The sequence below is a fragment of the Sminthopsis crassicaudata genome, chromosome 1 (assembly GCF_048593235.1).
Source record: "Sminthopsis crassicaudata isolate SCR6 chromosome 1, ASM4859323v1, whole genome shotgun sequence".
In the NCBI taxonomy this organism is placed as follows: Eukaryota; Metazoa; Chordata; class Mammalia; order Dasyuromorphia; family Dasyuridae; genus Sminthopsis; species Sminthopsis crassicaudata.
In genome coordinates this window covers 547,813,795-547,828,370 of record NC_133617.1, presented here as the reverse complement: position 1 = coordinate 547,828,370, position 14,576 = coordinate 547,813,795, and the positions used below count along the sequence as shown (strand labels likewise).

At 35.9% G+C, this 14,576-nt stretch overlaps 1 protein-coding gene across 1 annotated transcript; it reads left to right on the top strand.

Moving 5' to 3' along the window:
- The first annotated feature begins 484 nt into the window (after window positions 1-484).
- Window positions 485-8,185, top strand: TSLP (thymic stromal lymphopoietin). The gene is made up of 5 exons (XM_074288016.1): window positions 485-603; window positions 1,412-1,450; window positions 2,285-2,428; window positions 5,953-6,076; window positions 6,842-8,185. Exons 1-5 carry the CDS (start codon window positions 541-543, stop codon window positions 6,886-6,888), a joined length of 417 nt encoding a protein of 138 aa, XP_074144117.1. The 5' UTR covers window positions 485-540; the 3' UTR covers window positions 6,889-8,185.
- Window positions 8,186-14,576: the final 6,391 nt, after the last annotated feature.

Sequence of the window (14,576 nt, the reverse complement as noted above, 5' to 3'; positions counted from 1 at the left end):
TTTTAAAAGCAGAATTCTTTAATAGAAGAAAGAAAGGAGGGAGATAAGGGAAATTCCTGGTGATTTTACTTATGTTAAAATTCCATAGATTTGCTGCTCCTATTTTGTTTTTACATCAGCAATAGAAAGTATGACATACAAAAATATCATTGGCCTGTGAAGAAAATCAAAATTCCCCGTAGGCGTCAAGGTACTTTATATGTAGGAGCCAGCCAAGCTCTGATGATCAACAGGGAGACTCCAACTTCTGGCAACAGCATGGGTGAATATAAGGCAATTTTGTATTCATTATTGAGAGGTAGAGAAGAGTGTCAGTACTGAGCTAGTTCAACCAAGTGAAGGGCAGCATTTCAAAAATATAGGCATTATACATTGGTGCATAGAACATGGGAACAAGACTAGCAGGGGTAAAGGGGATTCCAAGTGGGATGGCTGAGCCTTAATATATTTGTTTTGGTAGTTTTTTTCAGGTTGATCACCTTATTTCAACTAACTGGATTGGTGTTATCCTACAACTTCAGTAGCTGTAATCACTACCAAATGGCCAGTGACTTTGAGAATACAATATATAATAAGAAACTGGAATCTTTGTATTCGGAATCGGTGAGTGAAAGGATTTAGTCTATATTCCTATTGAAATACTAGGTGTATTTCTCAGTTTTTTGGCTTAAGAAAAAATACAGTAGTCACTAGGACACTAGGAAACAGGAAATAGCTGAAGCATAGGTATATTGTGGCCTTTCTAAAAGATTCTAATGTTTTAGCATCATCCTAGGGAAAGCGTATGTTTAAGACTTTCTGGAAGTAGTCAAGAGATTGTTCTTAATTTATTTTATTCAAAATTCTATTCTAAGTTAATAAGTTGTGAAATTCAGTCAATGAATCTAATGCATGGTCAATATGTGAATAAGGATGTTTTGTTGAATGTGAGCATGTGTAGATAGAGGGATGTCTACTTCAGGTCAAAAACTTGGTGTATATGTTTTGTATATACATTAATTTAAAATAACATGTTCTGACTTCTGAAAGAAAAAATTCAGAGTATTTTGACTGGATCCTTGTATTTCTTTGGCTTGAAGGGAAGGGAACAAGCATTTCTTAACGTGTCTTCTATGGGTCAGGAACTGAGCTAACCAATTTATCAATATCATCTCATTCAAAGATGGACCATAATGGTCCTCTTACAGCCCAAAGAAGAAAATTCATTCTCCCCAAAGCCCAATACTGCTAAACAATTCTAATTCTCTAAAATGTGATAAAATGGGTTTAATGAAAAGAGTTCTAGAAGGCAAATTATTCCTTGATGATGAGGTGTCCCTTCATTTATATATACATATGTAGATATGTATACATATATATGAAAGCATACATTCTTAGCAAATTTTCTATAAGTTTGTCTCTTTTCCTTTAGCCGTCATCTGAAAATAGCAATTTGTTCTGTGAAACTAAGGTGAGTAGTGTTATATCTACTGCTGAGAGGTGGGAGAGGTTCAGGAGGGGAGGGATGATCTGGTGTGGAGCAAGTGGAGGTGTTGAACCTGGGGAGTCAATAATTAGAGATGGTTTTTCTGTATGGAGCTAGAGCTTTTGGACTGGTTGGATCACATTTTAAGAATACAGTGTTCTTAATGGGGGTGGAGTGAAAGGTGTTCATGAACTTTCAGAAAGGCCATGGGTTTGTTCTGATTTCAAACTTCAAGTAAGCTTCACTTAAGTTAGAAAGATCCTTCCACCTGAGAATTTCCTGGGTATGGATGCTGGGTGGGATGTAAAAAAGGAGCTAGGGAGTGAGGAGCAATGAAGGAACCTGAATTACTATTCAAAATTCAAGGTAGGGACTGGGAGAGGGGTCTAGGGCGCCACCTATGGTTTTCACTCTGACACTGAATCTTGGATCTGAGACTGAGCAGCTTTCGGGAATAAAGGAATTTTGGAAGAATTAATAGCTTTTTCTTATGCGCTCTCAGATTGTTCTCTTTTTCCTCCTTCTTTTCCTGCTTTCTGCTTCTGTTCCTTTGCCTCCCACTTTTTTTCCTCCTCCCTTTCCACGCATTCATTCACTTCCTCATCCTTACCATTCCCCTCTGTGCTTGTTTTTCTTCTTCCATTTCCTCTTTCTCTGCCACTCTTCACCTCCTTTCCTTCCATTTCTCTCCCCTTCTCCCTCCCCCGCCACCCATTCTATCTGCATAGCTCCCCACCCTCATCTTTCCCCAGTTTTCTCTTTTGTGGACTTTCCCCTTTAGTGGTTTTCACTTTCTCTTTCATTCCTTTCCGGAAACAGAGTGGCTGTCTAACTGTCTTAGAGCAGCTTGCCGGCAATTGGTCAAACAACTGTTCCTCTGATATGGGGGAAACTTTTGAAGATTTCGTGAATAGGACTCGCATTGCCCTGAAGAATTATTGTCCAGTCTTTCAGGAAAATCAGGTACAGACTGGCTTCGATGGAGGTCTAACTCTCCATCATCACTTACTTAAGCTTTGGAACTAATGCTTATGCAGTACTAACTGAACCGGCATTTCTGACCTGGTGCTTCTACAAAAGAGTTGCTTGGTTCTTCCTCCCTCCCTCTCCCTCTCAACACTCTCCATCTTCCACTGAAAAATAACTGGTTCCAAGGCGTAGTAATTGGATTGAACCTGCTGTGGAAATACAAAAATGCTACAGTAGGAGAGTGTATTCTCCCAGCTAGATCAAGAAAACTGGTACTCCTGCAGGTGATTAATGATGGAGATAGTATGGTAGAGTGAAAAAATATATGTCTTCAGGGGTCTTCAGTTAGACTTCCAGCTCTACTACTTCAAATGATCCTATATGCATTAAGTTTATTAAGACACATCATGACACTGGGTAAGTCACTTCACCTTGAAAGATTGCAATTTAAACTTTAAGAGAGTCTAATCTTTCACTCATATTATTTACCGTCAGAGACGTTGTACAGAGTTATCTTTCAACCTTCCTTTGAGCTAGACAGTCAGTAGTTTTGAAAACTACTAGTGTTTGTGTTGTAGGTTTGTCTATTTTTAAGTTAAGTTCTTTGTTAAATTAATTTGCATTCAATATATTTTGCATATATTTTTCTAGTAGGGAAGGAAAGAAAAAAGGAAAGAAAATTATCTGCAGGCAATAAAACAAAGATAACTCCAGGATTAAAAAAGACTAACAATTCATTTGAATGATAATATACCAACTCTGTATAGATCACTGTGTACTAGGTGACAGGGATATGCAAAGTATAGCTAAGGCACAATACTCCCTCATTAAATTTATATTCTCTTTGAATAATCACTAACATAGATAATTACAAAACTAAACAAATCCAGTACCAATAGAATAGTCTTAGTTAATAACTTATTCCACCTTTCAGAATATGGCCCTTGAGGAGTTCCTGTGCCCATGTGCCCATGACTTATCTCTGTATATCCTTGTTTTGGGATATGGCTAGAGGAATAGAAGGGAAGAACTGGTTAGAATACAAATAAAAGCTGATTTTGTCATAACATTCATTTTGATCATGCTTGTCATGATGTAAACTTGTGTTTGGGAATGGGCAGGCTGGTAAGAAATAGTGTGGTAGAAATGGAAAGATCTCTGGAGCTAGCAGCCAGGGAGGTATGTCCAAATTCTGGGTCCATCTGCTGTTAGCCAGTATGACACAGGCTTCATCTGTAAAAGGAGGTTTTTGTTAACTTTTGTTAGCTTGCATCACAGGACTGTTTTGAGCTATTATTACTTCCCCCAAAATGATTATATTCTAGCCTGAGGATATTTTCAACCTTCCCTACAGTCAGGTTAGGTGGTCAGCACTGAGCTTGGAATCAGGAAGATGTGAGTTCAAATTTAGCCTCAGATATACATTAATTAGAAGATCCTGGGCAAGTGACTTAATCTTTGCCTCAGTGTACTCAATTGTAAAATGAAAATAATAGCACTTACTTCATAGAACTGTTGTGATAATATTTATTATTATTTGTATTAGATACACATCTTTTGTAGCACTGTGCTTAAGGAACATAGTTATTGTTGTTCAATTACATTTGACTCTTCATGAATCCATTTGGGGTTTTCTTGGCAAAGATTCTAGAATGATTTGCCATTTCCTTCTCCAGATCATTTTATGGAGGAGCAAACAAAGTTAATTGATTTGCCTAGGGTCTAACAAGTAGGAAGTATCTGAGACCTTATTTGAACTTATCTGATTCCAGACTCAGGATTCTGTCCACTGCTCCACCTAACTGCTCCATATCACACAAATACCTAGCATATAGTAAGTGCAAAATAAATATTTATTGTCCAAATAAATATTTATTCATGAAATAGGATCTAGAAAAGTGATTGATTGCAGGCATGGGTCAGGAACCAAATCAGTTGAAGACCTATTTGGTCTCTGATGCAATATGAAGGGTTGTCCAATCCAGTCTTTAATATCAGCTGCTTAAGAAATTCTTATGGACTGAAATGAATTCTCATAGGTAGAACGGGGCAATAACAATACTAAGGAAGGAAGACTAAGCAAAAGGATAGTAAGACCAAGATACAGTTTAAGAAGAAGCAATCTTATATTATTCTTTGTATGATACATTCAAATTCAAGGGAAAGATTAAGACCAACAGGGCTAGTCTTTAATACTCAAAAAGTCATGATTTCATCAGTGTATCTATACTTTTCCCCAAACCCAGCTAATGATTTTATGGATTCCTTTGGTTAAAAACAAAAATCACTTCTTGACCAGTTCTCTGAAAATGAGTTTCATAAAAAAGGATCAGCTATTGAATATGATTTTAAATAGTAGGAGAGAACCAGGAAATAGTCAACCAAGATGATTAAAAGAAGTCATACATAGAGAGGCTAATGCAGTTTTTTGAGTTCCAAAATAACACCTTTTAGCACAAATGAGTAGAGGTCAACCTATAATCCATCAAGTATTTACTGATCACCTACTATATGGTATTTTCAATGCAAATACTTTATAAACTCTTGGCATGTACAAAATATTGGACACAGATTAGAGAGAAGGAGGTATGATTATTAAGTAAATATCAATAAACAAGACCAAATATTGTTAGATAACAAGTTATATAATTCATAAAATAAATGCTATAGAAGTTCTGAAAAGAATCAGAACAATTAAGGGAAATTTCACAATGAGAATATAAGGTAACATTTGAAAGATGGTTCAAGAGGCATCAGTGAATAGAGCACAGTCCTGAAGTCAGGAAGATGAGTTCAAATCTGGTCTCAGATTAACGCTTCCTAGTTGTGTGACCTTGGGCAAGTCACTTAACCCCAATTGCTTCTGCCCAAAAAAAAAAATTTTTTTAGATAGAATTAGAGAAAAAAAAAAACAAGAACAAAATAATAAAAGATAGAAAATAAATGCAATGAAACAGATTGGATTATAGTAACAAAAGTAATAAAAATACTGGAAATTTCGATTCTGTGTAGGAAAGACCTGAAGGATCCAACAAATTCCTAGGATGGCAAGATCAATTTTAGGGCTCACTTGGAAGCTTTAAATTTGTTTTAAAAGCAGATTCATGGCACCCCAAAAGTCTTAGAACACATTTCCAATAGCTGTAAAATATCCAACTGATTCCATAGCTACTCCCCAGGTGATTAGGGTCTTTTAGGAAACATTTTTCTGTTTCCATTTGGAGATCAACAAATAAAAAAAAAAACCCAATTAACATTTATATAATTTTATATAGTTTTGCAAAATAAATTATATGTTATTTAATTTGTGTTTCAAAACAGCTTCTTTCATTATTCCCATTTTATAAATGAGGAAAATGAGGCTTAGAGATGTTAAGTGATTTGTCCAGGGCTATATAGCAAATAAATGTCTGAATCTAGAGAGGGTGCATGTTGGGAGTCAAACATTCTTAAAGCTATACAAAGGTAATTTTATAACTTGAATATTAGTATTCACTTTATATTCTCTTGTTCCATAGGCAAACAATACTCAAGCACCAGAAAAGAATATGGAAGAAAGAATTAAAATAATGACGTGCTCTGAAATAGCTAGAAACTTATTAGAAATTTGGAGAGAATACTGGCAAGAAACAAAAAAGTCAAGTATGTATACTTTCAAAAAGTGCCTTGATGTTTTTTTTTTTTTTTTTAATGCCATCAATAGTTTTTCTTGTTAATTATAAAGCTTTTAAAAGCATAGTTTAGAAACATTTTAATACATGTTTTCAGCTGATTTGAGGGTAGAGGTGATTAGAAACAATGCCATAGGAAATTTCTCTAATAATTAACCACTTAGTTAAATCAGGCTTCACAAAAATGATTCTACTTTGGAACTCCACAGAAATGTGATCCAAGTAAAAAATGGGAAAATGAGAAGAAGTCAGTGGCGCACTTTGATATTTTGAGAAGAGAAGAATAAAATCAGGCTCAAAAAACAATTTTAACATGTGTACCACCTTAATCTTGTCACTATCCTCTTTTATTTCTATCTCTCTACTTGTCTTCAAAGACATTTCCTTAGCTTCAAATTTTGAGTTGTTCAGAATTAGGGTGAGTTATTTTAGGAAAAGCAGGCTCCTAAGAAATATATACGATCTATACAAAATGTAGTAAGGATAAATAATGCTATTGATCCCACAATTTGAAAATAAATTCTTGATTTTATAGTAATCATGTCCAAAGAGTTTTGTATTTTACATTGTATTCTTTATGTACTTTTTTGAACAATAAACCTACAATGGAAGAAAATATCAGAACTTGTTGGTTAAAGAAAACAAAGTTTAATAAATGTATTTAAATTTCAAAATATTTCTTTAAGCAAGTCATTTACTTCAAACATATTATTAATTTTGTACTCTTACTTCACAGTTAGAAGAGGGAGGAAAAAGAAGAGAAGACAAAGTCTGAATAAGTGATATAAAACTACTGAAAAGAACTTTCAAGAAGAAAAAATATAAATATTCTTAGCTCAGATTTTTAAAATTTTTGAAACAATCTTGAAAAATACTTTTTATGTTTATGAAGATTATTTATATTTTTAAAACATTTGCAGAGTGGATTTTTAACTTATTTTGTGAACACTTTAAAAATATATTGTTCTATATTGTCATAAAGAATCAATATGCCAGTTTAGCTGAACTGCTCCTTTCCTTTTTTTTTTTTTTTACATTGTTGTTATTAAGATTTTTTTTTTTTTTTTGCTTAACATTTTTGTTATTCAAGTTAACTGGGAAAGAGAAAAGGGAGAGATATAGTTGGAATTTAATGTGAAGTAAAAACAAAACTAAAATAAAATATATGTATATTCACGGATATTGCAGAAGGGATTTCCTACACTGCATAATTGACTAAGTAACTTCTAATGAGCCTGAAACTAAGATTTTTTGCTTCTATGAATTCGTTTTCATGATTTAATGTTCCTAGCTGGAGTGTACAGAGGGCTGGGCCTTGGGTCAGAAAGACCTGAATTCAAATTTGACTTCAGACCCTTCCTAACTGTGTCACCCTGTGCAAAATATTTAATCTCTCCCTCAGTTTCCTCAACTGTAAAATGGAATAATAATAGCACCCACCTCTCAGGGGTTTTGTGAATGGCTCACAGTAAGCACTACATAAATGTTAGCTTTTATTATTATTATTATGTTAGCTATTACCTTCTTTTAATATTCTGGGATGTTGGAGTTTTTTCTTCTTTTCCTTCTCCCCATAAAAACTATATTAAGTGTTTAATTTTCATTTCTCTTTGTGCTAGTTTATGTAGATCTCATCTCTGATCTCCAGGGGTTCCAATATATATAATAATCTTCTTCCAATCTTTACAGTAACAGCTCACTTATCCAATTCTTACCATCCTTTCCAGGACAATTGATGTAGGTGACTATCCTCCTAAAAATTGTTCATGATTCTTTAATGACCTTACAAGCTCAGTTAGTTAAGACATTTATTGAATGTTATAGTGATGAGGTCCTAACTAACTCTTTAGGGTGCAAAATCCTTTTTAGCATTTATTCTGCCAGATAAGGGCATGTGCCCCCAAAGGGATATTTCCTTTTTCTTAGATAATTCTAACTTTTACTTAAGAATTTGCCTTTTCCATCATTAATTGTTAAAACCCCTTTCCTAACTATATGCTCTCCCACTATATTTCCTATTTACCATTCTAGGTGTCTATTGTATCTATCCCTTCATTTTGTCTGTAACATCTTCTCTTAAATAAACCTACCTTTTGTCAAAGAGAATGACTACTGTGAATTCTTTACCAAAACCCAACATTTGGGGCTTCTCCTGGTGCCACGTTATCTGCTACATCAGCCATATCAATAGGAAGTATAGTTGTTACAAAGTATTTCCTTCAAACACGAAGAAAAATATATAATGAGAGTGCCTCATTGTTTCCCCTCTCTCTAGAAATGCCTCACAAAGTATTTTTTTTTAATTTTATGTATTTATTATTAAAACTTTTTATTTTCAAAAGATATGCAGGAATAATTTTTCAAGATTAACCCTTGCATAACCTTGCGTTTCCAAATTTCCTTCTCCTTCCCCTTCCCCCCTCCCCAGATGGCAATCAATACAATATGTTATACATGTTACAATGGATGTTAAATTCAATATATGTAAACATATTTATACAATTATCTTGCTAATGCCTCATAAAGTTGACTACAAATCACTTTGCTCTTCAGTTTGTCTAGCTCTTTGTTGATTTCGTTTTCTTTCCTTCCTCAGTGAATTCAGTGATTGGCCTATAGTATATTCACCCAAATTCCTGCACTCATAAAGGGACTTCTATATACATATCTATATTTCCTCAAGTACCTTAACTTCTCAGTTCCTCAATTTTCTCATTTTCCATAACTTATTCTTCTATTTCATCTTAGCTACACACTGAAAGGGTTAAATTCTATATGTCACCTACAATTCTGTTTTCATGTTCATGAACCCTAAAGATCTCTTCTCTGATCATAATCTGTTGTCAACTCACTTTGCTCACTGCTTCACAACCCCTATTATTGGCATATATTAAGTACTTAATAAATGTTCATTCACTTACTGCAAAGAGAGTAATGTTAACTGGTTCACCAAAAGACCAAGATGGAGAAAAGAAAGAAAATAAGACATTATAAAGGTATTGACTAGAGGAAGAATGCAGTTGTGATGATCTGGCATGGTGGGGAAATTATTATTATTATTATTTTATAACCAATATTACTCTGTAACCCATCCCATTCCCCATACTTTCAAATCTCATTTCTCAGCCTAACTTAAAATGTTTTGTCTTTCATCTTCACTTTTGTGATATGTGAAAATGTCACAAAGATAAACTGAGGCAAGTTTTCCTGGTATTATAAGAGTTTATTAACAGTGAAACTAATAACTATTAATAAAATAGATTAAATTGTTCATGCCTCAGTAGATCAGTAATCACAATGGCACTGAAAAGATCATAGTTACTGAGAACCCGATGGTGGGCAAGAGTTGGTAGCAGAAAAACCTTATGTTAGTTTTAGCTGGAGAAAGTGGGCTTCAAGTATGACTGATCACATCTCTCTATGACAATTGTATGCTTAATAAGACTCAGCTGCCTTTACTAATTTTGGCTAGAAAAACAGAACCACCTTAATCAGGATCCCTCTGGTCAGACTTCCTCCTTGTACAACAAGTCACCCTTACTTTTGATTAGGAAAAATAAGGACAGGAGAGCCAGCCCTGGGAGGTGGGGAGGAACTCAACCCAACCTGGTTCTTCTGTTTATCAATAAACAGAAGTGAGGGTCTCACTTTAAATTGGTTAGCAAACCGAAGTCCTAAGGGTTAGGAGAGATCACATTCTTTGGTCAGTCCTTGAGTTTGAACTGGAAGAGATTTCATTTTGAGCTAGGCTGAGCAACAGGGTTGGATAAAGATGATGAGCTCTCTTCTCAGTCAGGGAATAAACATTTATTAAGTACTTACTTTGAGCCAATAAGCACCTACTATGTACCAAGCACTGTGCTAAGCAATGGGGATACTATGAGAAAAGATAGTCCCTGCCCCCAAGGAGATTATAATCTAATGGGGAATGCTAAAAAGAAACAAAAGGGGGCACAGGGAATTCATATTTACAGAATTGAAATCAGACTATCTCTAGTCATCTTGATCTGTATCTGGTCATTGGACCCAGATGGCTCTGGAGGGGAAAGTGAGGCAGGTGACCTTGTACATCCCTGCCGAATTTAAATTCAATTCATTTGTATGGCATGGCATTACCTCCCTGATATCATGGTCCTGTTCAAGAAAGAAGGACAAACAACAACCTCTGTGAGTAAAGTTGGCCCACAAACTGGAATTGGTCAGTTGGGAGTTCCTTCCTTCCTTCCTCCTGTTTGGAGGAATTTGGGCAATAATGGTGGGAAGCTAGCCTTACTTCTTCTCACTAACATAGAGTTTAACTTAATAAATACTCCAATACTTCCCTCAGTCTGGTATCAAAAGTCCTCCTAATCCAGACCCACTCCCCATTTCTAGCCCTGTGTCCCCTACTCTATTACACATACTTCATAGTTCAGCTATATTAGACTATTAAGCTTTCCCTGAAACTTATCCAGTGCTTTTCAGCTCCATGCTTTAATCATACTTTTTTCTCAGTCTAGAATATCATCTATAAATGTAATATTCTCTCTAAAATGTAATCTCTTTTTGGGGTTTTCTTGGGGTCTCTAGGAGCAGCCTTTCTTTCAGTTCAGTTCAGTAATCACCACAAGTGCAGCCAGGTGTTAAAGTCCAAATCCTTTATTGTCTCCTTCAAAGTCTTGTCTCCTTCACTTGGGGCTCAGCTAGTTTTTCTGGAGAACTTCTGGATCCTGATTTCGGTGGAGAAGCTAAGGAGGACAGCCTGCCACCACTTCTCTGGTCTTCCCTCGTTCTAGTTCTGGCCGAGTTTGTCTGAGCTTATATCCTCTCTATTCAAAGGTATGAATCTTATAGAACTATAGTAAGTACTAAGTACATGTACTGAGCTAGAGAACTGTTAAGCACCATGGTAAATAACCATTGTGTCTATCAATTCCACTGACTTAGCACCTTGTTTCAAGTTCTGGCCCATAACATATAACCTTCTCCACCATTTTCCTATCAAAATCTTAGTCATCTTTAAGGGTCAGCTCAGATGTAATTTTCTCCATGAAGTCTTGTATACTTCTTTAATCAAACAGAATCTCTGTTTTGTTTTTTTTTTTTTTTTCCTGAAACCTTAAAAATACTACTTGTGAGATGTTATAAAAGGGATCCATGGCATAGTAGAAAAAACTCTGGACTTGCCTGGAGCCAGAAGAACTGAATTCAGTCTCTAGTTTCGACATTTATTAACTGTGTAAGCCTAGGCATTTTATTTACTGATATTCAGGAAAAATAAATATATTGTTCAATGTCAGATAGTTAGGGGCCTTCCACCCATGAAAACACTGATAGTTTCAGCCCCTGACAGAATCAGATTAAACCTGTTCAATCAAGTCCCATTGTTCAGCTCAATGATAAATACTCCCCTATCTTTCCTGGGAGTTATGCTTTTCTTTCAAGATGCAGAGGAGGAAATTACAGGGAGACTTAGGGTTCCTAGAGTTTTTTGAGTTCAAGATCTCTTTAAATATCTATCATTTTTAGGTATCTTTGTGTGGCCTGTGTGAAATAGAAGACTCAAACTTTTTTTAAAAAATAATTTTAATTGATGGCTTCTGTTTTTGATCATCCTTGGAGAAGGGAATGTAAACCACTTCAGTATCTTTGCCAAGAAACCTCATGAATAATATTAAAACAATAAAAGATGGCACTGGAAGATGAGTCCCTCAGGATAGAAGGTATCCAACACACTACTGGAGAAGAACAATGCACAAGAAGTAGCTCCAGTACTAATTAAGCAACTGGACCAAAGCAAAAAGGAAGCTTAGCTGTGAATCTGCCTAGCAATGAAACAAAAAAACTGAAACTGTACAGATCAACATTGTATAGGAACCTGCAATGTAGGATCTATGAATGAAGATAAGCTGGTTGTGACTAAATAGGAAATGAAAAGATTATACAATGACATCTTGAGTGTCAGTGAATGTAAATGGACAGGAATGGGTGGATTTCATCTGAGTGATTATTACACATAGTACTGTGGGCAAGAATCCCTTAGAACAGGGGTGGGGAGCATCTGTAGGAGAAATGATTTGCATAATTAACTATAGGCAATGATAAACTGAAAGCTAGGTACAACAACCTCCCACTACTTGAGTTATATAAATTGATAATTTTGATTGGCCCTTGAATGGTGTTATACATATCCAAATAGCCCTTGGCAGAAAAGTTTCCTCAGCCCTGCCTTAGAAAAAAGAGTGTTCCTTGTAGTCAATAAAAGGCTGAGAAAAGAAGTACTGAAGTATAATCTTGAAAGTGACCGATTGATATCTGTTTAATACAAGGCATACCATTCAACGTCAGATTAATGCAAGTTTATGCTCCAACCACTGATGCAGATGAGGTCAAAGATGATAAGTTCTATGAAGACCTTCTAGAAATCTTCTAGAAATAATATCAAAAAAAGTATTCACATTCATCACATTCATCATAATGGACTAGAATGTTAAAGTAGGAAATTAAAAGAAAATAGCACTGAACATGGAACCATTTGGTTTGATTGAAAAAAAGTATGACAATATTGTATAGTGTCATCTTATTTATTAACTTGTATGCAGAATACATCATGTGAAATACCAAGCCCAAATTAAAGTTATCAAGAAAAATATCAACAGCCTCAGATATGCAGATAATAACACTTTAATGGTTGAAAACAAAGAATTATGACGCCTCTTGATGAGGGTGAAAGAAAAGAGTGTAAAAGCTGGCTTGAAGCTTATCACAGAAACTAAGAAATGGGCAATTGGTCCCATGACTTCCTGGCAAATAGAGAGTGGAAGCAGATTTCATATTCTTAGGTTTGAAATCTGAACAGCATACCAAAAAGCAAAGATATTACCTTGCCAACAAAAATTAGTATAGTCAAAGCTTTGGTTTTTTCCAGTAGCAAGATGTGGCTGTTGGATTGTATGGAAAGCTGAAGGTTCCGAATGGACAGTTTTAAATTGTGATGCTAGAGAAGACTTTTGAGATCCCTTAGACAGCAACAAGATCAAATTAGTCAATCCTTAAAAAAAATTCAGGGTATTCCCTAGGAAGATCAAATACTGAATCTGAAACAAATACTTTTCCCACACAATGAGAAGACAAGATTCTTTAGAAAAGACCCTGATGTTGGGAAACACTGAAGGCAAAATGAAGAGACAACAGAAAATGAAATGGATAGATAATTTCATGGAAATGAGGAGCATGAGCTTGAACAGACTTTGGAAGATAGTGGAGAATGGAAGAGCCTGGAGTTCTATGGTCCACAATGGTCACAAAGTGTTGGATATGACTGAGCATCCTTCACTATCTTTCAAAGAACCATTCCATGTAAAAAGAAAAAAAAAAAAAACAAACAGTAATTTTTAAAGACAAAAAAGAAGAAAAAAGTAGAAATGGATCAATACACTAAAAAAAATTTAAAAATATATGCATTGGGCAACATCTGTAGATGTTCCATCTCCACAAATAGGTGACTCCGGGGTGTTGTCTTTACAATTTTATTACTTTTTCTTTTTTTGTGGTAGTGATAGCTGACATTTACATTGTTGTCATCATATATTAGTGTATGTATTGTTTTCTTGGTTCTGCTTCACTCTGCATTAGTTTATATGGATCTTTTCTGTATTATTGTCTTTATTCTGCTTTTCTGTATTATTCAGTTGTCTGAATAGAGGCAGGAGTGTTCTGGGCGTGGGGACCAGCTAGAGAGAACGCCCTGGAACACAGACATGGGGTTGTCCTGTTTGGGGAGGTCTTTGTCACCGAACTGAAGAGTCCTCGTTGAGGAATAAGATTTAAGAAGACTGGGAAGATAGGAGAGGGATGGATTCGGGGCTCTGAATGCCTAATAGAGCATTTTGTAGTTGGTCCCGGGAAGCAATAGGAAGCCAGTGAAGTTTATTAGGTAGGGGAGTGACTTGATCGGACTAGAGTTTGAAGAAAAACTCTGAATTGAAAATACCTTAGAGAGAGATGTAAGATAGGCTACTGAAGTAAGGGAAACGTGAGGTGACGATAGCCTGCGCCAGAATGGCGGCAGCTGTCGGGAGTGAAGTAGGCATGCGTGAGACACTTGTCAAAGGCGAAATTGACAGGCCTCGGCCAGAACTTAGGGCTGAGGGGTGAGAAAGTGAGGGACCCAGGCCGGCTTTTATTAGGTCGTGAGCCAGAGGAAATGGGAGGTGCTGTCACCTTCTGCAGTGACAGGAGGATGAGAGATGGAGGAGTTTGGCGGGAAACAGGATGCGCTTTGTTTTGAAAGTATTCCATTAAAGATGTCAATCGGTCATCCAGTCAGAGATAGGAGACTGGGGGTCAGCAGAGAGCCTGGGGTAGGACGGGCAGATGGTAAAAAAAATATAGAGGAACTGATGAGAAAGTGCACTAAGTGAAGGAAAAGAGAAGGTCAAGGACGAAATCCTGGGGGACACCCACAGTTAGTAAACAGCTTCTGATACAGA

Coding starts and splice junctions, on each gene's coding strand:
- TSLP (XM_074288016.1), top strand. CDS start 541: ATGGCCAGTGACTTTGAGAATACAATATATAATAAGAAACTGGAATCT. Junction 1,451..2,284: donor ATTTGTTCTGTGAAACTAAG/GTGAGTAGTGTT, acceptor TTCCGGAAACAG/AGTGGCTGTCTAACTGTCTT. Junction 6,077..6,841: donor GCAAGAAACAAAAAAGTCAA/GTATGTATACTT, acceptor CTTACTTCACAG/TTAGAAGAGGGAGGAAAAAG.